Source organism: Diadema antillarum, unplaced genomic scaffold (genome assembly GCF_040938485.1).
Source record: "Diadema antillarum isolate AM-2024a unplaced genomic scaffold, OU_Dant_1.0 seq00001230_RagTag, whole genome shotgun sequence".
Lineage (NCBI taxonomy): Eukaryota > Metazoa > Echinodermata > Echinoidea > Diadematoida > Diadematidae > Diadema > Diadema antillarum.
The window spans coordinates 1,115,332-1,141,846 of record NW_027272018.1 but is presented as its reverse complement, the minus strand read 5'-3'; the positions used below and the strand labels follow the sequence as shown (position 1 = coordinate 1,141,846).

The following is a 26,515-nucleotide window of genomic DNA, read 5'->3' as shown; positions in this document are numbered from 1 at the left end:
TGTCTGTGCAAACTGGACTGACTGTGGTCTGTACTGATTGTTCCTCGTTATCATCAGGCTGGTGTTTTTTAATGTCATTTGACCCACGTTGCCGACAGTGCATTTGATGGGGGAAAAACCCTATTCCCTAGGTAGTACTGGTAATATCCACTTGGGTTCGCTCCTGCCAAATAAAAAGATCAAACGCCTGAGGATGATGCCTGCTAAATATGCTAGGGAAGATTATTATTCCAGAATGTAGAAAAAAAAGGGGAGGGGAGGGCCATACCAGTTAAAAGTCCTCTTGTATACTGCATACTTGGTGTAAGAGTGTGATTGGCCATCTCCAAGTACAGCCTATGGCAGAAGAGTGGAGTAAAATATCAAGAGAATTGAGGGTTTTTGCTTTTGCAAGGACCTGGGTATAGAACCCCCCCCCCCCCCCCCCCTCCACCCCGAGTCGGAGGTACCTCATGCATGTTTCCTAAATCTCTGATATAGGCTCCTTTTTGTGTGATAAAATGCAGCACAAGAATTGCTTATAAAAAGAGTAATTTTTTTTTCTCTTTCTCTTTGACTCCTGAGAAACTTAAAAAAGGGTTATATGATATCTTAAAAATCCGATAAAAATTAGTAAAATCTGTGGATCAAACCGCTTTTAGTTTTGAAAGGTCATTCCTCATCCAGGATTATCTTATTTTGAAAGGTAGAGCTAACACATAAAATTTAGACGTGCAAAGTATATTGTTGTATACAGCATCTTTGGCCAATCATAGCCTCATCAGACCCACTACATTTGTATAATATAAGGCTGTAACAGTTGAATTGTGCTGTTATCAGGACTTTGTATCATTAACAAACACCTTTGTCATGAAATTTTCACTTTTGTTTGGTTTCTTTTGCTTTCTTTTGTTTGAGTTCCGAGATCTATTTGAAGATGTCACCTATGGTATTGCAATGACAGCTTACCTTAGATGAAGGGGGGGGGGGGGGGGGGGGTTGTCTGTCCTGAGATAGGGGTTGGAATGAGAGCCCACCTGAGATTGGGAGGGGTGGGGGTTGAGCAGTGTTCCAGATTTAGGGGGTCTCTGGGAAAATCCTGCAAAAAGGGGGTTTCAGAAATTTTGGCAGTCCTGCGAGATAGGGGATGCTTTCATAGGGAGAAGATGAGCATACACGTACGAAATGTTACTGAGCGGGTAGGGGGAGCGAGGTGCATAGACAAGAGCAACACAGTCCTAACCACCAAACTTTATTAGGCAGTACAATTAGAATGATAGTCCAGGTACAGAAAAGGAAGATCGACAGTGTGTTTTTTCATTTCACCCTCTGACTAGGATTGACATGCTGCAGACTTCCAGCCATGAGCCAAGTCACTTTGAATTAATACTGTCTAATACTGATATTGTCAGTCATACAGTATGTTTCAGTGCAGGTATATGTTGGCCATCTCTTCAGCTGGTGCATGGTAGCAGGAATGATACGTAGACAGGCACTTTCTTCTCCTGTCTTATGATGCTATACAAAGGGGAGGTCATAGTCTCATAGGTTGATGCATGTACATTTGAAGGCATCGTTTATCATAATTAGCAGCTGAAACAAACACCCAGCTTTAGTGCTTCAAAATAGTTCTGAAATGCGAGTTAAGGATAGAAACAACCTGTGTAAAAAAGTTAATCAGTATAATCAATGTTAAGTATAGTTAAATATACAAAAGTGTGAACAATGGTTATAATGAAAATATTTCTAGACTAAACCGTCTACAGTTATAGTTTATTGAGAAAATTAGTGATATCTCCTTATACTTGAGGCTTTATTGCAAAATTTGTATATTGTAGGATGTTGTGTCATACACTTGACCCTCATGCATTTACATCAAATGTGATATCTCAAAAAATTTTAAATCACTGCTCCCAATGGTAAACAGTACCTTTAATGCAATTACATGAGTCCTACTTGAAAATTTCATATGTTTCACCTACCATAGGTAAACCAGAGGGATGACTGTTAGAATTGGATAGTACATTCACATTCACGCTTGCATATTAGTCAGTTATTTCCATGTGCCACTGGAAGAAGTAAAGGAAAGGGGGGGGGGGGGAGGGTGGAGCATGCATATTCCACATCGTATTCCAGAAATGTCAATTATTGTAACTCATGGGTTGCTTCAGATGATGTGCTGCATCAAATTTGCAAAGTGAAAAACCTGCCTCAGGCTTATCACACTTTACACCAAAAATGTCACAGATCTTTTTTAGAAGTGGGGGGAGGGGGGGGGGGGGAGAGAATAAATCCACTCCAACATGGCATGCCAACACAGCCAGACAAAAAGGAAGGAGAGAATAAAAAGTGACAAACTATAAGGGAAAGAAAGTGGATAATTGTCTCTTTCTGTTTACCCTGGCTGGATGTTGTTAACTCTTTATGTGCCATGGTGGAAACCCCCCTGAGTGCCACGTTATTCTGAGACGCGAAGGTAGTCATGCTTCGAGAAAGAATTTGGTTTTTCCAGTTTGTATAACTTCTACAAATTTCTGTTAAGGTGGACATAATAGTGAGCAAAGTTACTGAGGAATGCCAAACTTTGCTTCGATATAAATTGTATGACAAATCTATATTCAATTTTTCTTTTGAATGACCAATTGCTACATTACTGTAAAGGCATGACTTTTGCACATAAAACCGTGACAGAAACTTAGAATGTACACGCAAATCTAGTTGGGAACACCGCTTGATAGTCAATCACCACATAAAATGCAAGCCGCGTGTGAGAGGAACAAAACGCAAGAAACGCTTTCATTGTACCGCGGGATTAGCGATTTATCGATCGGTTTAAGCGGCTATGTTTGTTGAGCAAAATATGCGAAGTTGGCATGCCGTCGACTGAGTCGGACGTGCGAACGTGGCACATAAAGAGTTAACCCTTAATGTGCTTTGTTCACCAGTAAGCCAATTTGTAATTACATTTTGTAGCTCATGTACACGTTGGTACAAATGACCTTTCTTTTTTCCTCAGTTAGTTCGGCACTTCACTCGTTTTCAAAGCGGCATAATGCATAAGCTTGCCCGACTTAACAATTTATGGAATTCATGTTCAAACAAAGAATGAACTTGCGTTGAGATCAGGTGATCAGAATACTCCATCAGCTGACAATTTAGCAGGCATCCATTTCATTGTTTGTATTGAATGCAATAACAGCCTATTTCCTTTTATATTGAAAAATGCCATTCTTGCTGTCAGGTGGATGTGCTGGCAAGCACCATTTAGATAAGGATCACATGAATAATCATCGCATCACAGATGCTTATCTCAGTGAATTTACAAACCAAACTGCCAGTCGGTACAACTTACCTTTTTCTGCTCGCGCGCAAAGTGGAATTACGAACTGGTCTATTGGCAGGCACCTTGGGGTGCTTTCTTTACTGTACCTATTGGCATCATTATAGGTGTCTGGAAAGTAATCTTGAATAGATAGGGATTACTTAAATCCCCCTAATCCGTGTCTTGTCACTATGGCCTTCCTTTTTGACTGAAGCAGATTACTACATCTGAATGGGCTTACGAACCAAGACAAAAGATCAAGTTGAACCCGTTGGGGACGATTTGATTTTGCTACAACACACATTTTCCATAGATGCTTGCCCGAGTATACTAGGGACTCGTCCTCAACGGGTTAAGGGGACTACTGAGTAGGGCCTTCTGTTGAAAAAGCTAGGTGCAGAACATGTTTACCCGTCAAAGACTAGTCTCATATATACTCAGGCAGGTGTCTATTGGAAATGTGTGTTTATAGCAAAATAAGCCTGTCCTCATTGGGTTATTAAGGACCAGAGAGAGAGAGAGCACTTGACTTTGCATAGCTGTGCTGACTGGGTCAGCTGCTACCTCTGGCTTCTGATTCATGATGGGCTTGAATGAAAAGAAAAATGATTGACAGAAATATCAAAAAGAATAAACTGAAAAATATTTATATTTAAGAGATTAAAATTTACTTGGTGTAACAGCACTACTTGTATGTGCATTTGTAATTATCTTCGCATGATTATTATTAAAGGGGGTGTACCGGTACATTGTGTGTTTTGATGCTTAGAAATTAAGTTGTTCACTGACCCCACCTCATCCCCCATCCCCACATCAGGTTTTTATGAGATTGACTTTAACTCTCTCGCTGCCCATAGCAAATTGTTTGCACTCAATCCCAGTGGCATTTTGAGATGGTGGACCTGAAGAGAGTTAGGCAGAAGTCTCTTCATGCTAGATATGATTTGTTTGCTCCCCTCATGAATATTATTTACGTAAATTAGTGTATCAGGTTCAGCCCACATGGGGGAGAAAGTTTTGAGACTTTTCGGACAGACTATGGAGATCGAAAGGAAGGATAAAGTTCTCAGAAGTTGCTGTTTCTCTAAGAAAGTTTGGTGGTGATTTGTTTGGTGTCACTGAGGACATGTGTACTGTTGTTGATTTGCCACCATCTTTTCCTTGGGCTCGTAACACCCCTCAAGCACCAAGATGGTCTAGTACTGTTATCAAGCTCGTTAAGAACTACTGCCACAACTCCTTCAGGTTACTCCCCACCACAGCCTGATCACCTCTACAACTACCACCACTACCAATGCCACTTACCAACACCACTACCATAACCACAACCACCACCGCCACTTTTTACCATTACCACCCTTTCCACTACTCATCAAACCTCTGTTGTCATAATGAGTTGCAGAGGCTGATTGAAAAGTTCAGTATTTGCAGAGTGCTGTATTTGAGAGTGTGAATACATAGTGTAAGTGGTGGGTAGGCCCTCAACATAGAGGATATGTTGGATGGTTAATTCATGGTTACAGGGAATAGTAGGCCAGCCAAGACGATTTTTTTTACTTTGGACGGCAAAATTTGTTAATGCTAAGTTTTCCAGCTGAAAGTCTTGCAAAAATACTCAAGTTTAGCGTACGGCCGGATGTCAAGCGCGTTTTTGCCGAAAAATGCCTTTTTTAGCACAAAATTTGAAAGAATGTCGAAAATCACGATTTTTATTTTTTTACCGAAATAAGTAATGGTTGATAAGTACCTTTCAAACTAGAAATGTGTTATCTTCCATTTCAAGTTTAGAACCTGACTAATATGCATTTGAATGTAGAATTTTTACACGCACATATATGGCGCAATGAAACATAAAAACTTAATTTACTCAAAATTGTACTTTGTAAAATCTACCAATATTTCAAAGTTTTTTTAAACTACCTAAATCAATCTATTCAAAAGTTTTTATTTTTCCGAAATATAATATATATTCTGATATCTCATGCAGCAAAGAAATTACAAGATAAGGCGAAAGATAACTCGTTTTATGTTATCCTAAATGGGACGATGTATTTTTACCGGACGCGCATTTTGAATGAAAAATCGAATGTATAGCGTAAGCCCATATATATTGTACATGGTATAGTGCGTGTAGGTGTTTATCTTACATAATTGGCGAAGTCAATGGACAGGTTGGATAGCTGACTGCAAAACCCTTTGTGGCACCTTGATATGACTGAAATGTGCTTCTTCCCCCCCCCCCCCCCCCCCCAAAAAAAAAGATAAAATAAAAAAAATAAAAAATAAATAAAATCAGTAGTGTTGTTACCATGGCAACTGATCATCATTAGGTCACTCCCTGAAAATTTCAAATATTCATAATTGTAAAACGTACGAAAGTGTTGAAACATTTTGTGTGTGTGTGAAAAATGTATCAATCTAACTAATCTATGTTTAACAATGAAACCTAAGAGTTATATATAAATTGTTTACTATGTTCGGAAATGGTTGTCATGGAAACCGTGATAACAAATCACGTGTTACTGGGAAAAATTACGATACCAAATCTCCCATCCTGCATACTCACCCCTTCCCCCGAGAATGCTTTGGAATTCATAATGCTATATAGTTTGCATTCTCAGGCCCTGAAACGGAGCCCTGCAAGGGATAGGCACGAAATCACTTTTACTTTTGTAATGTTCTAAGGCGAGGTGTTTGCATTTTATTTAGATTTATTCTCCCGCAGAAGACTTATACTAAATGTTTCTTTTATGATGGTTGATTGTTTACATGAACGATGTTTGGAACGCACACTTAGTCGGCGACATAAAAATGTTATTATGTATCCCGGATTTGTGTGAAAAAGTAAGGCAAATATCACCCTCAAAAGACAAAACAAGAAGTAAAAAGGAAGTAGAAGTGAAATGCGTACAATGCAATAACAGCCTCATTTCCCCTTCCCATCATTAAGTCGGTTATATCATCGAGTCTATATTGCAGATTATATTAATCCTTGGCCAAGTTCTATGTCCTTGGAGCAGACATGTATCAACTTGTTTGTTTGCAATTCGATTTTTTTTTCTATATCATCACAAATTTGTGAAAAAAAATCATTTCAGTTATCACCAACACTCTAAATTCCCAGTCAACCAACAAAACGTACTACACAATGTGCACACGCCCGCAACCACCGTCTCAAACAGCGTTCACGAATGAAATACAGTAAACAGTAAACAGTAAACGAGGCAATTTCTCTTTTTTAAAGCAATGATTTGCCATTAGCGTACATTTACTAGAATAGCAGCACTTGACATCTATGTTGCTGGTTACCAAAATGCTGATTAGAATACCATACACAGTAAGAACATGCTTGAATCCTGCAAAATATATATAATTATTTCTCTTCAACAGTATTTCGTTTTGAAAGGTAAAGAACCTCAGTCTCCATTTGTGGACATCTAAAAACAAACAAAAAAATCCATCTGAAAGCAATCTTCTTAAATGATTAAAAGCATTAGAAAAGAATGAGTCCTCAGTGAAAATGTCTTTCATGAACAAATCTCTGTGACATACATCCAAAGAGTTTGAAAAACAATACAAATTGCGCTGACTACATTAACTGCATTGATAGCCTCAATTTTTTTTTTAATGTGACATATACTATAATGTGTCCAGCATCACAAACGTTACACCAGTTAGAAAAACAAAATGTTCTCTTTAAGCAATATTTCAATATCTCTATCTTTTTAACAATTTGTGGTTATATATCCTAGCTAATCATGACTGTACGCTGTTGCATTGAACTTTCGTCAATGTACAACTAAATTAGAATGGTGACTGCCAAATTTTTAAAAATCTACTTTTAGATATTATTTTTGTGTTCTGCAGACCAGTGTGATAAGATATCTGTACTGAATACTCGTCTCTCAGTGAAGAAAAAAAAAATCACCTCTCCAAAATGCATGGGTAATGTTTCCCTCTAATACTTTCCCTTATTCCAAGTACCAGAATACATTGCTGAGGCCCTGAATAGCTAACATATATTACAGTACAGTGCACTCCCGTTATAACGAAATGCTCGGGACCAGCAGTTTTCTTTCGTTATAACGAAATTTCGTTATAACCGAACAAAAACAATATATAACGAAAACAAGAAACCACGTATAGATGTCTATATATCATATTATGTTTGCTGAATACTCATCATACACTGAAAAGTTATATGTGAAATGTGATGGGATAACTGTGACAGTATCACAATAACAAGTTCCCCTCAGAAACTGTGCGTGACACAAGGAGCGAACACCCATGCAGAGACGTTATAAATGCTTGTTCCGCTACGTATTTTCGAAAGCAATTCGCATTTCGTTATAAGGGAGCACATTTCTTTTGTTTTTCTTTGTCTGTGGGGCTCAGAAAAGACTTCGTTATAACGGAAATTTCGCTATAGCCGTGTTCGTTATAAGCGAATTTTGTACCATAGACTTTAATGGTGATAATTTTGGGACCAGAAGATTTACTTCGTTATAACGAAATTTCGTTATAACCGTGTTCGTTGTAACGGGAGTGCACTGTATTACCAACATCATGACAATTATGGCACATGTGAAAGAAACCTGGCAAAACATACATTTTGACCAGTACATTTTCTTTTCACTACTTCTTGTACTTGGCGTTTGGATTGAAAGATTTTACTTACGTTCGTTCCTTTAAGCTACATACTATTCTTTTATATCTTAAACTAGAAAAGAAAAAAACATGCTCTTTGCTATTTCCCTTCAGATTCACCAACTGTTATTTTGTTAAATTTTCTCTTTTTAAGCACTTCAACGTGCAGTTTTCTTTTTTTCTGACTAAGATGTCACATATTTTCCTCCATCTGATGAAGAAAGGCAAAGTTCACTTCCCTTTTGTTGCCCCCCCCCCTTAAAAACAAAAACAAAAGACATTCCAATCTGACAGGATTAAAATGTTGGCGTTTGGGCTTCAAAGGAAATAACAGGATCAATTTCCATGAACTACTAGTATGCGGCTTGTAACTCTGAGTCTCAAAGGCATGGTATAGTTTTGGTTGAGATGGAGATTCAGACTTTAACTTTTTGCAAGCAAATAAAAACAACTTATGAAATATGAAAGAGCATCAAATTCGTAGAGTAATTTGAAGTTTGTTTGATTAAAGTTCTTGGTTTTGAAACGGCCGAGAATTTTTTTTAAAAAGTGACACAGAATGATAATAATTAGAAGTGGGTGCCACCTTTATTAGGACCTCTTTGTTTTTGTACATCTCAGCCTTTTCAAAACCAATTTTTAACAAATAAATTTGGAATTCCTCTTGGTATTGTTTTCTCTTTAATATTTCATTACAGGGTTCTCATTATTTTACAAAATCTCCATCTCAGCCCCCATCTCAACCAAAAGTAGACCATCCCTCATCCCTTTAATGCTGCCATCAAAATTGGAAGTAGATCTATATCAAATCATATTGTAAATGCTCTTTGCCAAGTAGTGTTATGCACATTTTGATATCAGGCCTTGTTTTACTTCATCACTAAGGAAAAAAAAATAGAAAAGAAGCATTTAATCTGGATTAGTAGAAATTTCTAATATATACACATATCTTTTATATATTCAACTTCTATAATAGTCCTGAAAGCACATTGTGATTATACTTGAGAAGTTTAGATGGATGCATTCCACATGTAAGTTCAGGTTCTGATGACATCCTTCATACGGAATCTGGATGCGGACCGGATAGCCTGGCAGGGTTGTTTCTGGAGAGAGACAGAGAGAGAGAGAGAGAGAGAAAGAATGGTGTATCTGTCTTTACTTGATGAAGAAAGTGACATGGGCATTTTAATCTTTGGTGAAGACACAGTGACATATACGCTAATAAAGACATACAGTTACTTGATTTCCTCTATATGTAGTGTTTCCTTGAAACTGTAAAGTATATTATTTTATACAGTAGATCCTAATTGTAGCAATCTAACCGCGAGTACACGATGAAATATAAAATGTAGGAAACTTTCATGATCCAAATATCCAATTCTTTCCATTAAGCTTTTTATTCCATTCAGAAGAATTTCAAGGTAGTGCTTGCCTGATACTGCAACTTGATACATTCAACACTTTCGTGCATATAATGTCCCCGTGACCTTTCACATCAATACCCTCATAACTAATCAAAGTCAAATTGCTTAGAGGTTATGGTAACTTTCCCATCCGAAGGTAAATATAATGTCATGGTAGCAATGCTCTACAGTCAATAAAAATCAGGGTTTCCCTGTAATTTACAATCAGCAGCAAAATCACAACAATAACTAAAATGCTACTTGTACAAGGCTCAGCAGGTAATCATCTCTTTTGTATAAAACCAAAGATGAAGATGATCTGCTGAGTAAATGTTAAGTTATTGCAAGATGAGAATAGGACAGATGTGCGTGTGAATGGATGACTGCAACAACATAAAAAACTCGTGCAACCATCTTTGACAGAGGCTAAAAAAAGATAATCAGCGTTAATTCATGTAAATCTTCGTTGTTGGAGTGATTGACTACATGCATATGCAGTACTGCATTCATTTAGCAAAACATGCGTTAATTTTCTGCCCAATGAACGATCGACAGTCAAAAATTTGGTCAAGATGTCAAAGGCTTGACAAAATATTCCAACATATTTGGGGTTTACATTTTACATGTATTATTGCTCACCTCCCATATTTCCTTTCGAAATAGAGTACAGGATGCACAGATTAGAAGTTGGTAGTCAGGACATCTGTCTCTTTCTTTTTTTCTCTCTCTCTTGTCCGTAGTTGGCTGTGGTTTGCAGGGTCCATTTTGTCCACTTCGTGCTAATTCTGGTCAAAAATACAATTAACAAAAACTTGAATAAGTTATCATTTTTATGAGTGAAACAGGATAATCATACTGCAACAAAAAAACAAACACATTCATCATGAATTAGAATTAATCATCACGATCTCATGAATCCCTTAGTATAGAGATTTTGTATCTTCAGGTCACTGTCAACATTAATTTGTCTTACATGTGATACATTAATCATGTCATTGTTATTATCATCTTTGATGCTCTAAAGCCATATCTTACTGACAATGAATTATGTAGGATGGAAGTCATCTTGACACCTGTAATTCCTGTACACAAATATTTGATTGTATCATGCTCTCATTTGTATGTGGATTAGGATATGATTTCCTTGCATAAATCGGTTTGTATTCATGAGATGATATTCCTAATTTCAAATGGTTGACACTTACTTGTGAGCTGGAAAGGGCATTCACATCGCAGTCAAGACATCTTTCTATCTCCCCCTCACTCAAGTGGATGTGATCTCAAACTCAGCATGTCCATTTGTTGCTGACACCTTGATAAAAATAAAGAACAATACATCACAGCATATCACCCTTACGTCATACTTAACGCAACATAATAACAATGGAAAGTTAATTGATTTGTGACTACAGACGTATTTTCATCTGTGCACACATTGAACACTTGTGCCAATTGACATGGTTGAGAAATATTTCATTACATATAATATGTTACTTGATTACATTTATGTTTGATTTTTATATGATCTCATCTTCAGTAGATAGAATACCGTTCTTCCATATGATCCTCTACAATAGAACATGCAATGAATTTACAAGAAAACAAGAATACACATTTGATCAGAGATTTGCTCCCCTTCTTATATAAATGGAGATACACGTGTATAAGATTATTCTCCTCTCTTTGTTTGCAAAGTACTTGTACACTGCATTGTAATGCAACTGTCAAAGTGAAAACATGCTTGTTACAATTTTATTCAAATGGAATAGGAATATTTGATACTCAATGTATTTAGATTTGGCATTATTTTCAACTGGGCACTGAAGTGATACATTTGATAATCAAACACTTAGTAAGTTAGTATTTAAAAGATATTTCAAATTAGACCGCTATTTAAGACATTTACCGTTCTTACCTTCTGGTTGTTCTGCACTTTGTTGCAGGTAGAAAGAGCTCAGTCTTTACAATTAGATTTTGGCAAGTCAGGATAGGCCTATGTCTCTCTCTTTGGTGAAGTTTGAAGACAAGACTCAGTCTGTCCACTTGTTGGTACATCTAGCTGAAAACAGAAATCAACATGACTCAAATAATTTTTTTCATTTTTAAAGCAGAGCCTTATAAGCTAACAGTGAACAAAAAATAAAATCAATTTGAAATTTGATTGTTTTGAAAAGGCATCTTGACATTGACATAATTTTCTTTGTTCCCCATGCAAATCAATTATAACTAAAAAAATATCTCTTTTATTAAGATAATATTTTTTTTTTTTGCTTTTTAAAAAGTTAAAAAAGAAGAAGGAAGATATTTAGGTTTCAGTGAGTCGGTATAAATGAGCCATTAAAAATGTAATATTTAATTTTTTTTTCAAAGGAACCTTTATTCTTTGAGACATTAACATAAGAACTTGGTACTTATGAGTAAAGACATTTCTAAATAGTTCCTCTTTGACTAGATCTACTTGTAAACTGGAAGAGTACATGTAAATGATTCACAGATTAGGAGAGGTTGGCAGTCAGGACTGAACACTTTCTCTCTCTCTCTCTTTCGGGCATATTCGAATGGCAAGATCACTTGGTTGTAGACTCGATTATATATAAAACACCTAGGCCTAAATCCTAGACTCTTTTTCTGAACCCACAGGTCTACAAATACCAGAAAGAGTGGAATCGACCTTAGACCTCTGCTCTAAAGACTAATATTAGTCTAGCTAATTCACGTTAGAGCTAATGTTAGGATCTTCTAATGTTAGATCTAACATGAACTTTTTGATCAAAGTTAGCCTACATATATAGTATAATTATTATGCATAGATTTTAGAACCTCTAGATGTCTAAACTTAGGTCTAGCTAGGCCTAGTAAGCTTGGTCTTTACAACAAAACTGCCTAAATATGAGTAGTAGGTTACTAGAAACCTCTAACGTTAGGTAGAATCAGTGGCCCAGATCTTGACTAAGGTTAGACCTAGATCCTAATTCCAGACGCCAGCTATTTATGCTTCAGACCCCGGCCCTAGATTTTATATTGTAGGTCTAGTATATTAGACTTTAAACGTTGGTAGATCTACATCTACACCTTCTGTATAGACTACAGCCCCTTGCCCTGGACCTGGCTCTAGCCCTACAAATATATCTAACCAGCGCAGTAATGTTAGTAGTAGTGGGCATGTACTGTCCACGTTATACAACTGCTAATGTGCTAACGTTAGGTGTTAAGTTCATTGTGATTATACTATCATAGGGCCTAGCCCGATTGAATTGTTTTGGCATAATAACAGGCGTAGCCGTACATTCTAACACTAACACTAACGTTAGAGTAACACTACCCCTACTAGCTAGAATGTCTAACACTAACGTTAGTATTAACAGTTAGAGAGAGTGTAACCGTTAGATAGATTAGACCTAACAGTAGACGAGGATTCAGTCCAACTGCATGTGATGAGGCCATAGATTACAAACCTAGATCGAACGAACAAGACACCTAAATCTAGACGTATACCTAATGTTTGTTAGGCCTCTTTTCGCACCGCGTCAAGACGTGCTTTACGGAATAATCGGTGTTCCACTAACAAGCACCGCCGGCACGGTCGGGTGGCGGCCCGGGGGTTGGTAGGCATGCCCGCGCCCACGGGATCGGTGCGAAATACAGTAATTAAAGACATCGGCCTAACGTAGTACTAGCGCTTGAACCTTGATATTAACCAAGTCTCAGATGAAAGTTGTATATCTAACTGTTAGATCAAAACAGATTTTTAAGTTTCGTTATGCAGTGCAATAAAGAACTATGTATTTAATTACTAAGTTACTTACATTCGAAGGAAATAGTCCCTTTTCCAGTCACCACGTTTCCAACTCAACGACCGAAACATGCAGCTCTAGCTCGCGCGAGAGATTTCACCTGTAGCTAGCTCGTAGGGGTAGACGTACGCGGTACGCACACGTATTAAGTATTCGCGCGCACACAAGCTGCGCGGGGCTACTGGAAAATGCTCGAAAATGCATTTTCTGAGTTCCTGCAAGTTCAGAGTTTTGATTAAAAGTAAAGATTTCTTCAAGAAAACTAGAAATAATATTGGCACATTCAATTAAAGAAGCACTTGTAGTTTTATAAAACATTAAATTACTTTTGGAAGATCATCTAATTAGCTTGGAAAAGCAAACTTTGCAGAACGTTAATTAATCTGTGAATATTATTTCGAGAAAACAACACCCAAACATTTGAGAGCCCCATATATGGCTGTACAAAATGACTTTTTAAATTGCTAAGGAAACACATTTAAATTGCAATTTCATTAAAAGGGACAATTGAAACTCATGATCTTTCAAATATCAATTGAATGCAAGCAAAAAATAAAAATCGTGATTTTTGACATGCTTCTGAATTTTGTGCTAAAAATGACATTTTTCGGCAAAAACGCGCGTGACATCCGGCCGTACGCTATTCCTTAGTATTTTTGCAAAACTTTCAGTATGAGAACGGAGCATTAACAAAAAATGCCGTCGAATCCTTATCTAGAGCCTTTTTTGAGGTTTGGCTGGTCTACTAGAAATTTTTGCATGAGTAAAAGGTATATGTTTTTCGGGAATCATCCTTATGGTATTTCATCTGAGTGGACATGTAAAAGGTGTTATTCTGGAGCATATACACAATTAGGTGGTACATCATGTGATCATTTCAAAGTTTTAGAGGTTTGGAATGAGATGGCAAGTCACATGAATGTTCTTGTTGAGCACCTGACTGATATACGAGAAGAACTCTACAGCATACCTGCATGGCGCATTCTTAACTTTTTGTGAGATAAAATGATTACAGTCTTGATTGAAATGTAAATGTGGTTAATACACTGGAAGACTATGTTATGTTACAACCCAGTATATCATGCAGTTGACTGTAAAACACAATATTTTTGCGGCATGAAATTTTTTGCGAGTTGCCTCTAACATTCAATGCGTACGTGTAGACAAGAACGTTCACATGCATTTTAATTTCGCGAATCTTGGCTCTTGTGAAATTTGCGAAATTAAAATGCACGCGAACATTCTTCGTTTTACAGTATTCTTAAGTCTGCCATTATTAAAAATAAAGACATGTTCACAGGAAGATTCATGGCTATTTTCTTCGAGAACAGCATCAAATGGAAAGAGAAGATAAATGTCATATGCGTTAATGTTTTGAACGTTCGCTCTTTTTGAAATGTAGAAGATATTTTGGTATAATAACCCAAATTTGATTTCATTCCTCTTCTCCCATTCTGCCTCTCTCTCTCTCTCTCTCTCTCTCTCTCTTTCTACTTCCAGCTCTTAGCAATCGACCCTTGTCAGAGGATATCAAGTCTAGAAGCATTATCAAGGCATCCCTTCATGACCGACGTCGACTGGGACGTCGTCCTCGAGATGGAAATCAAGCCATCATTCGTGCCACCTGTAGGTAGACCGTGCTGGATGGTCTTCAAAGATGATGATAGAAAATGAAGATAGAATTTAAAGTTCAGCATTATTATGTAAAACTTGATATGAATGCATATTCAGTCCAGCAAAAAGCTATGGAGAAATTATGCTCCAATCAGTCTGAAATCACATTAAAATTGACATTTTGAAGAATTTGCATTTGATTTAGGTTGAGTTCATCTCAGAGTTTTTAATGCAGATTCTTTTTATGTGTCCAAGTCTTGAATTTTGCGGCATTTACTTTGTGAATGTATGTATCGTTTGCAAATCATATTTCTAGTAGATACCTTTCAGAGAAATAAAAGTTGTCTAGCATCTTGACTCAGTTCAAGGTTTCTATTTAAAATATTCTGGATTTGAGTATTACTTCTGTAGGTTTTCTCGATTCACTTCTCGTCTCATTTAATGCATTAACTGTGCACCTTGTATATCAAAGAGTGAGAACAATGAATGAGAGCGCAATTACAACCAAGAATCCATGGCATGAAGGAGATTTCTTATTTGTAGTGGATACCACAATTCAAACTTGGAGTTTGTGAGCCGTTCTGAGACCACCTGTTGTCAAGGTATGTGGATGAGTGGATAGGAACGCTCGTCTCTAAATCACCGGAGTGTGGTCTGGGTTCGTGGGTTCGAGCTCAATGAAGCCCAACACGTTTTTCCTTCAGCAAGGCACTTTATCCACATTGTTGCTCTCAACCCAGGAATATGATGGGGTACTTGGTAGGATGAGAATATTGGTTGATCAGCATGTGTGTGCCTGTAAAATGGCTGCGACTGGCTGGAATGCTCCCCAGGGAGTGGAGAGTACGTACGCACTGTCAGTGCTGATTGGAAATAATGTATCCAGAGACTGGGGGTATAATAGTATGTATGAATCTTGAGCACTTTACAGAGTGGATTTGGTGCAATATAACTCACATATTATAATGTTATTATTGTCATCAAATTTTTTTTTTCAGAAAGATCATCTGAACTGTGACCCGACCTTTGAACTGGAGGAGATGATCATCGAGGCGCGGCCGCTGCACAAGAAGAAGAAGCGGCTCGCCAAGCAGAGCTCGAGAGCAAAAGACAGCAAGGAGATTGTAAGCAAAAGGGACTTGCCTTTTGAATTGCAAAAAATTTCTTGAGGAGACCAAAACTTTGGGATAGTCTCCCTCTCTCAATCAGGCATGCATCATCAATCAACAGCTTCAAAATTCTTCTGAAGGAACTTTTTCTGTGGCCATGTTTGTTGTAGCACATTTCTGTAGGCTTACCAGATACCTTGAATTAATGTTAACATTATTTATTTAATGATCAGCATGTTTCTCCCTTATATTGATTGTATTGTTATGCACAGTTAAGTGTATTCCTAGAAACTATGCAATATAAATTTATAATTAGGCCTATCAGTATTATTGATACTCTGGGGCCATATTCTGAGGGCTTAATTAGTGTTTGATTAGCACTTAATTAGCAAATCGGTATTCTGAGAGTTTAATTAACTACCATGACAACAAGCGTTTTGACGGGAAAGTCTTACACACTTGCGCGTATCAATGCGCATGCACCTCTGAGAGGACTTAACCACAGAGTTAATTACGAATCGGTATTCTGAGTGTATAATTAAATGTGAAAGTTAATGGAAAACTTAATGATACCAAAGAGTGTCATTAACAACCCCGGTATCAAGCATTACAGCGTTTTTTCTCGTCTACAATGATGCTTACCGTCTTGGGTAACTGAGGAGCAGTTGAATCTTGTGGACATGGAATCTGTTGAATTCAGAGAAAAAAGAAATGTAGGCGATCTTCAAGGAATTTTGTCATTTTATGTCAGCAAAGAGGTTGAGATCTTCGTGTGCGTAGGTGAAGGGTTGTAATCAAAGAGCGGAGTGTGCGCACGGAGCTCTTGGGTTGTAATTACAGGGGGTGTAGAGGATCAGGCATTGAGAGCATATTTGTGCGTGTAATCATCATTTTGGCTTTTAACAATGCATCTGATTGGATGGAATAACAATTAAATGGGAGGAACCTAAGATAGTTATCGGGGACTTAATCATCCTTAATCACGACCTCAGAACACCAATTTGGCCTATGATTAAGGGGCTATTAACTTCTCGAGTTAATTGCGACCTCAGAATACCACCCCTGGTTTCCAACTAGTGTTACCCCTTATCAAAATGAACTGGCTTACTCGATGACTAATTGAAAAAAAAAACAAACAAACAAAAACTTTATATCAAATTGAATGTTTAGCCATTGATTTTCTAACATTCTAATATTTGTTGAATAGTTGATGCTGTGTTCGAATCATTTAAGACAAATGACATGTGGTAAGCTGAGGGAGATTCCTGTTGGGGAATAAAGATTGATTGTGCAATGATATTCTGTTTCTGTTTCTGTTCCGTCGGTATACTCAGAATTAACTGTACTCCACCAACGTTTTGTAACTAGTGTGGTCGTATGTGCAGGGCAGGAAGAATGTTTCACATTTGAAGCCTCTGTTTGAAGACTGTACTGGATGTAGACGTGACTGTTTCCTCGTTGAGTAGGTTCCAGTCTACTGCTGTCCTGTGGAAGAAAGAGTACTTGTGTACATCTTTCTTGGTCAGTGTTCTTTGGATTACTTCTGCTGTTCCCTCTGGTCATTCTCCCCCCTCTGTCATTAACTCTAATGTAGACGTTGGGATCAATTCCCACTTTCCCATTCATGACTTTGAACAGTAGTTGAAGTCTCGAAATTCTCCTCCTGTTCTCTAGGGTGTCCCATTCCAGATCCTTTAACATTTGAGAGACACTGCTCTGTTGTATGTAGTCATTCATACAGTCTACAGAATCTGCTGCCTTACGTTGACGGTTTCTATGAGGTGAATATCCCCTTTGTGATACGGATCCCATGAGCTACTGGCATACTCTAAGATAGGTCTAACTAATGTTGTGTAGACAGTGGTTTTGATGGACTTGGTACAGAACCATAGATTCCTCCTCAGGAAACCAACTACGAAGAACCTTGTTGGCTTTGGCGGTGATCTTTTTGTAGTGGGTGTCCCATCTCAGTTTGTTGTCAATTTCTACCCCGAGGTATGGATGCGTGCTGGCTTCTTGGAGAGGTTGTCCACAGAAGGTGTATTTAGTCCTGTCTGGTGGATTCTGCTTGTTTGAGATTGTCCTCACCGAGCATTTAGACGGGTTGAATGACATGTCCCATTTGATATTATATTGTGTTGAAAGTCACAGTCTCAACAATTATTTTCTTCCAGAACAGAAAACGATGTATTGCAAAGCTTGGCTGAAGATGAGATGAATTTCATGTGCTTTTTATTCTGCGGAATCAGGACATTATTTACTGGAACATATGGCATGCAAAAATATTTGTGTGCTTTTATTTTTGCACTAGCTTCTGGTTGCGCAAAATGCGTGAAAATTCCACATCGTGAGAAATATTTCCACTTTTACAGTATTCAAGTTTAGATCATTTGATATCAGTGAGGCATTGGAGTGCTTCTTAAAATTTAAAAATTGTATAACCAAACCTGCTTCAAAATTTCAAGGCAGGAGCAGCATTTTTCAGATTTAAAAAAAAAAGAGCACTTTGTTGTTTTTATGATGATGAACATTTGCAGAATAGGGGTTCGACATGCACAGTTTACCAATTGTATATCCAAGTCATGCACTTTGGTTTTATTTGTTCTTTGTCCCTCTCTCTTCTCTCTCTGTAGGATGAAGAAATGCAAGCAATGCTAGATAACTTGAGTGCAGAGTTCAGAGTATACAACAGGGAGAGGTGAGATATTTCAAGGACAAGTCGACCTAAAGCCCCGGTCACGCAGCACTCCACGTCTAAATCACGTACAAAAAGTTATGAAAATCTGGTGGACGTGGTCGTAAGTGGCAATTTTTTTTATCAATTTTGGTTTGGCCGTGCTTTGTACGGGGTATGGCTGTTGGCGGCTGTTCCACTGCTGAAGCACTGCTTAAGCACGGCTAACCACGTCCAGCCACGTGTATATATGTGGAAAAATCCATTTGTCAGTGATAAGCCGCTAAACACACGATATTTCCCGTGATACCAACGCGTAACCCGCGTCAGATGACCGTGCTCTGCCAGTGGCAGACCGCTAAACTTTCGCATCTTTACCGCGTCTCCCCCAAGTTTTAATCACTGCCGGAACATGGATTATCACGTGTGTTTCATGTGTGTTGCATGTCTTTACCATGTGTGCCGCCCGTGATTGTCCGCGGAATAAAATTTTGAACAGTTCAAAACTTTTTCCCGCGTCCGACGCCGTTCCGATTCTTCCCCGCGTCCGGCCACGTTTAAAATTGATTGTAGCTCGTCTTTTAACTCGACATCAAAGTGAACAACATCGTCTGCTTCACGGGAGACCACTTTTTGATGTGTTTTGGCCGTGATTAAGCCGTAAAGCGCTGTGTGACCGGGCTTTAATGTACATAAAGGATTGAGAGAATGCAGCAATATCAGTAGAACACATCAGTGAAAGTTTGAGGAAAATCGGACAATCGATTGATAAGTTATGAATATTTTTTTTTTTGCTGGATGAGAAGACTAACTGCAGGATATTTGTGCAATCTTTTGGTGGTTGACATCTGTAGCGATATATTGCTCAGTGCAATCAAGGAAACGTAGAGCATGTATTGCTAGCCCCTGCGTGCACCCAGTCACAACTACCGTGTGTACATGGATTGTGATATACACTTGTACAAATAGCTATTCTATACCTACTGTACATGCATGCATGTGGCTGATGCTTTGCTATTATTGATATGTTGGACTCAATAATTAAAAAGTCATAATCATTGAACGTACACATAGACGGTATGAACATGATATTATACACATTGCCATTTGAAGAGGGAGTGTAGAGGAAGATTGGGAAATTTGCTGCCATTTGTGTTGAACATAGAGTGTATGTGACCGTGCATCACAAAACCAACAAAAGTTGCATCCCTGGATTTTACGTTAGGACTCAAAAGAGATGAAATTAGTCAATCCTGTCAATTTTATTTTATTTTTAAAAATATTTTCTGAAAGAGCAATTCCGTGAACCAGATGTAGTCTCAGCGGAACATATCCCCGACGACAAAATACAGACTGATCTTTTGGTCAACTTTATCAGGGCAATCAAAATCTCTGTGAATTGTTGTTGTTGTTTTTTTATGTATGTATTCATTCATCATCTTAGGACAGTAAATTTTTACCAAGAATTTACCAGCAAACTATTCTTTTCTTCTTCTTTTTTCTCCTCGTAATCCACCAGGACGAAAAATCCCCAAGAGCTGAGAAAATCACAGGAGCTCTTCAACACTCCCACTCGGACAAGGACCACCAATGATGGCAACAACGGGGGTGCCGTCAGCGAGCAGGTCGACTCGATACCCGCTGAGTCAGAACAACTCGCAACGTAGCTACCACGGAGCCATCAGACTTTAGGAATACCTATTACATGAAGGCCTTCAAGGGCACAGTCTAGTATACTTACATTGTATAATTGGTGGGAATGATGAATGCTAAAAGAGTACAATGTACAGGTGTAATTGGATGTGTTTGGTTTGTGGTTTGTTTGTTTGTTTGTTTGATCTCTTTTGTGATGTCTTTTTTTTGGGGGGGGGGAGATGAAAATAAGTAATTTGTGTTTGTAATGAGTGATTATACTGTCAATATTATTTATCCCCACAGATGATAGGAATTGATGGACCATCTGAAAAAAAAAAACAACAAACAAACCTGAACTATCGGCACCCGTACCAAGGTTTGACCGTGCGCAAAAATACATAGGTCTCCACATGTAGTAGGCAGTTGAATTTTGGACAGCGTTGTGGTCGAATCATGGGCGGCTTGCATTAAAGCAATTGTGAAAGACTTTATACTCACATGAGCACTCACTCGTTTGGATCGCTTTGCACTTTGATAGTTGTATCTGGTTTTGCTGATAAGAAAAGGGCTTGATTTCAGTGACCACTGACTTCATTTATTAAGTCTTAATCCCTTAGTTTTAACACATTCAGAATGTGAATGATAATGTTTTTTCACAAACAAGGTACACGTTCATGGTTTGATTATGGATGGCTCTCCTTTGAGTACTTGATATTTACACAAATGATACAAGCATAATTTTTGTTTTTGTCTCAAGAGTCGATTGAATTAAATGGGATAAATATTAAGCTGACAATTTCATATATCAAATCCTGCCTGTTCATCTTGCACATTTTCCAAGTCCCCAATCCAGTGTGATTATGTACCAACTAGCAGATTAGATGGCGTGAGCATTTTACTGAATCAACAAAAAGAACTTTGTCACCATAGCAACCTCATCTTTCATGTGTACATAAACTTCATGTTTACGGTGCAAGCCAAGCTACGCTTTCACTTTGGGTTAAAGACAACTTTAGCTACTCAAAAGGGATGTGCAAGGGAACTCAACTCACATATTCTCAGTTTGGTACTGGACATAAGCAACTCATACCAGGCTGTGTGTCTTACGGATCTGTAAAGTGAGAAATAGTGCGATTGGTATATGTAAAAAGAGGGGCTGTTATCTTTTTGATGTTTTTGAAATATAAGTTATTGTAGATGTACAAATGTGTGTCCCAATCTCCCGTCATTATATGTCTTTATCTCATACACTCGGTTTATGTTTTTATGTAACGTCACTTTGAATATTGTGATGTATTTTGTGTTCACTGAACTAAACTTTATTCCCAAGTACTGAGGTCAACATTGAAAAAAAAAAGTGTATATTTAAGTGTACCAATAATAGAGTGCACGGACAGAGTAATATCTCACAACACTTTTCAATGGTGACATGTCCCCCCCCCCCCCCCCCCCCCCCCTTGCCTTCGCTCTGGACAGGACATTGAGAGAAAACAGTGACTAGAACTGAAAAGAAGGCCAAAATAAAATCTGGTTGTAACATCTTTTGTGAGTAACTTTCATCTAACATTTGGGTTGCAAGGATCAAGGAGCATAACGAGTTACTGTTGGTGCTATTAGAAAGGCCGTACCTAATTATTGCACATTCCCAATACATGATTTGTTTTTTACCTTTTTATTTCCCAATGTGAATCAGGAAAATATAGCCCCCCCCCCACCTCTTCTCAACATTTCTCTGACCAAAGAGGGTGTGTGTTGAGCAGATACCCATACACTGTTAAAGGGACTGTACAGTACCAGTTGAGGTGGGGATTCATGTTTTGAACATTCCTAAGTGAGATCATGAGAAACCTTTTATGAAATATGAAAGAGCATGTAGTTTTAAGAAGGATTCAACATTTATTTGATGAAAATTGTTTTTCAAATGGCTGAGATATCCAAAAAAGTGATGATAATAATAAAAGGCGACAGGCCACACCTTTCATTAGGATCTCTTTGTTTCACCTTGTTTTTTGGATATCGCGGCCATTTCAAAACCGATTTTCATCAAATAAACTTTTGATACCCATTAGAATTTAATGCTCTTTGACATCTCAAAGAGTGGTTTCTGAATATCTCACAAAACGTTAAAGCTAAATCCTCACCTCGACCAGAACTGTACACACCCTTTAATAATAGTGAGCATATTTGCCCTGTCATAGAACAATGCATTTCAGCCTCAAGGTTGAAGGTGCAGTGTTGCCCGTGAATTGACAAACTTTTTTTTTTTTTAAAAATAGCAGGAGGGATATGAAGTGATGAAGGAAATTCGTTTGAATGCTGACCCCAGTAGTACATTGTAATGAGGATGTGGTGCAAAATGTGCAATATTCTTAGGTCAACACTGACAGTTGTGAGTTAAAGATACAATATAGCTGAATGTCCTGAAGCTTACTTTTTTAGTGGATGTTCTTTTTTTTTTCATTATTTTGTATGGAGCTTGTGTTGAAACTTATTCATTTTTCTGTATTACTTTTACAGGTTAATAGGTACATGTAAGCAATATTTGAAAAAAAATGATGCTATAATATCTCTTAAATCAAATTGCCTTGCATACTTTTTTTCTCCTTGTACATAATTTCTTCTTCTTCTTCTTCTTCTTCTTCTTCTTCTTCTTCTTCTTCTTCTTCTTCTTCTTCTTCTTCTTTTGTCAACAGGGCACAGTAAAATACCCTTAGAAAGATTGTGATTTGTAGAAGAAAGAATATGATGGCATGAATTTCGAACCGAGTGTTATTTAGAAAAGGACAGAAATCCACATGCATTGAGTAAAACACGTAATTCCAAGACAGTACAGGAAACAGATTTCACGAAGGGATTTAATGTCTTGTTTTAATGATATCCACATGATCTATGTTGCCCTTTTGGTTCTGTTCCGAGAGAGTACTCATGCCATTCCTCAGAGTTGTATTGTCCTTGGTAAGATTTGGTTTAAAAGGCAAGATATGCTGTATGTGCAATACAATTTTTGCTAGTGTAGTATTTCCCACATTTCAGGACTCGTGAGGCAAATGTTGTGAGCATTTGCATTCATGATCCAGAACCACAACACTGGAACAAGAAGTACATGTAGGTAGCATCCCTTTTCAAGAGAAATTTACCAATTTCCCACCTTTGAGACAATCAAATCTGTTTTTGTAAGGCTATATTTTTTTCCAGAGTTTTTAATTTCACAAACATTATAGTGTATAGCAAAAGAGTTCGGTTTAGCCCAGCATAAACAACACGCTGTATTTGCATCTATTCATATTCTGATTGATGTTATGCATTGGTTGATGGCACATGCAGTTGACTATGGAATGGGGATACATGTACTGCTTGACTGCTTTCACACAGGCAGATTACCAACCTTACCCTTCTTTGTCAGCACGCAAAAAAAAGAATCTCGTTTGGGGGCATTGAAGGTTCTTGGAGAATAGTGGGAGGAACGGGTTTAATACAGCCGTGTACAAACTAAATTGGCATACCTAGGAATAACACGGATCATGTGTTCAATGCAATTCTTAGTGTTTATTCAAGCACTGAGGGGTTTATGCACACTATCTCACAAATTCCATGGGACTTACAGATACAGTACATGTTATCACTTAGCTCTTCACTTGGCATGTTCCAAATTTGTAGGAACATGCTGCTGTAAGGGTGTGCCTCTATACGAATATCGTGTAATTCACATATTTGTGCAATTGGCACACAGTCATTGTCCATGCTTACAGATTTTGATTGATCATATTGTATGCACGAACGATGTGTTTCCGACGTAATTCCCCAACATCCAAAGTTTGCCTGTTGACAAGTCTTTTACCAGAAAGTTGTTCATCACAGAGTCTTCAAAGGATTATCTTCGTGGCATTTGGCTGAAGACTCAGTGGGCACATTAAGGGCTGATATGATGAACACTGAAGATGATTTCTTTAGTGTATGATCTCTTCACGAATGAATGAAAAACAAGGGTGGACACTATGATAATTTGAGTACGAGATTGAAATTCTCAAAGATCATGTTCTATTGTTGTGTCCCATTAGCAAATTATGACACAATGTAGACTTTTACAACAGGGGTTGTGACAACTGTGGGCAAAAAAAAAACAACAACAAAAAAAAACCTACTTAAAATGAATGCCATGCATACAAATGTACATTCTAGTAAAATATTATTATTTTTACAAAACTATCAATGGGGGTCGCAAAAAAGAACTATTTATTTTGTACTGTGAGGTTTATTTATGTGCTCATACTCTGAGGCTCAGTGATTGTGTTACCTTTTTTTTTTTTGTTCTAAATCTTATTGTTATTTTGTGTTCAGCTTGTACTGTTGTATTGAACATTTACTGATTACGTGTACATGTATGCCATCTTTTGAATTTCTTCATCGATTCTGTACAAGTACTGGTACATAAAAAAGGGGGGTGCACTGTTATATTTATTGTTTCTGCCTGCAAAGTACTATTTATGTGTCACACAAGGTGATTATACTCAGCACTGTAATAAATCAAATGGATTAAAACCATTTTTGTACAAACAAAATCCACCATAGAAAGTGCTCTATTATTATGTGAAATAATGGTCTGGAAGTAACCTGTAACAGACCATACATGCAAAATGTCACTACATGTACATGTATATTATTCCTCATATTTTTGTGTGTGTTTCTATTTTGTACAGACAATGACCTTTCTATTATAAGTGCAGCAGAGAACATCAGTGTACATAAAAAGCATTTTTTTCCAATGCAATCAATGCAAGGCTGTGTACAGGATCAGTAAATGTGTTATATGGGAAGTTTTGTGCGTCAAGAGCCATCATGTGAATCCCACACGAAGTAGTGGTGGTGGGTGTTTTTGATTGTCGAAACAACTGCATGTAGATATCACAGGACCAAGATACTCATGTCACGCCACCGCATAGAACTTGACCATTTTGACGAGGCTAATTAAACCATGTCTTGATTGCAGACACATGCTGGTTGGATCTTGTTTGCTTGCTCTATGGTGTTGTTACTGCCACTGTTAAAGGGTGTGTACAGTTCTAGTCAAGATGAGGATTTAGCTTTTAACATTTTGCTGATATTCAGAAACCACTCTATGAGAGGTCAAAGAGCATGCAATTCTAAGGGGTATCAAAAGTTTATTTGATGAAAATCAGTTTTGAAGTGGCCGAGATATCCCAAAAACAAGGTAAAACAAAAAGATCGTAATAAAAGTTGTGGCATGTAGTCTTTTATTATTATCACTTTTTTTGGATATCTCAGCCATTTGAAAACCAATTTTCATCAAATAAACGTTGAATCCTTCTTAAAATTACATGCTCTTCCATATTTCATAAGAGGGTTCTCATTATCTCACTTAGGAATGTAAAAAACATGAATCCCCACCTCAACCAGTCCTGTACGTCTACAGCCCCTTTAATACAACCATGCCATCCTGTACTTGATAATTTATCGACCGTTACATCACATATTGAATGGTCATTATAAATACTGGTGGATGATTAGTCATGATACAATCATGTGATCAATGCAGTGAGGATCAAAATCATTACATTGCGATCTGCGACATCAGGTCAGGTATTAATATAATTTTAAAATTTGGCTGGCTGCCGACGGGATGCACAACAAGCAGCTTTGCAAAACTAGTATGACTCCATGCTGGAATGAAATGAAATGTATCTACAGCGTATCTGTTGTAATATAACATTTGGCAGTTCCCTGGGACTTTATTTCTTTATCATTACTTTATTTATCCTCAACACAATATTTTCCTGTAGCGCTGAGCACTTTAGGAAAATATAGATGTCATGTGTTTTATTACTCCCCTCTAAAGAGCCAATACTTTTTATGATAGTGGTATGATGCTGATATTTTTACCAAACGCTTTTGTCATCCTGGGAAGGTTGATATCATTTTGTGACAATGAAGACAATAGATGTCACACGATGCCAGCTTGGTGGTAGGAGCCTTTGACCTTAGGTCCTCCACAGCTTTATAGTCTGCTCGGCATATGTGTGTCTTGCTCAGGTTGTTGTGGGCGCCTGTCAACACAACCCAAGCAACACACACGTCTGCCAGCAGATTACAAAGCTGATGGAGACCCCAAGGTCGAAGACTGCTACCACCAAGCTGGCATCCTGCAACATCAATTGTGACCCTGCATCACAAAACAAACAGAAAGTCACCAAATATGAAATTTGAGTTAAGAGCATATTCTGAAAGAGCAGACTTTAAGCTTTAAAATGATATATAACTCAAATCAAATGGACTTTCCTAACCTATCTAAATATTGGAAAGAAAGCACACACTCTGGAAAA

General features: G+C 37.7%; 1 protein-coding gene across 1 annotated transcript in view; it reads left to right on the top strand.

Annotated features, from left to right (window-relative positions):
* The window catches only part of LOC139745027 (serine/threonine-protein kinase 32B-like), a 46,882-nt gene extending 25,301 nt beyond the window's left edge, over window positions 1-21,581 (top strand). The window contains exons 6-9 of the mRNA XM_071655436.1: window positions 14,646-14,771; window positions 15,758-15,883; window positions 18,502-18,566; window positions 20,062-21,581. Of these exons, the coding sequence (XP_071511537.1) occupies window positions 14,646-14,771; window positions 15,758-15,883; window positions 18,502-18,566; window positions 20,062-20,209 (465 nt within the window). The 3' untranslated portion in view covers window positions 20,210-21,581. The remainder of the gene's footprint in view (window positions 1-14,645; window positions 14,772-15,757; window positions 15,884-18,501; window positions 18,567-20,061) is intronic.
* Window positions 21,582-26,515: the final 4,934 nt, after the last annotated feature.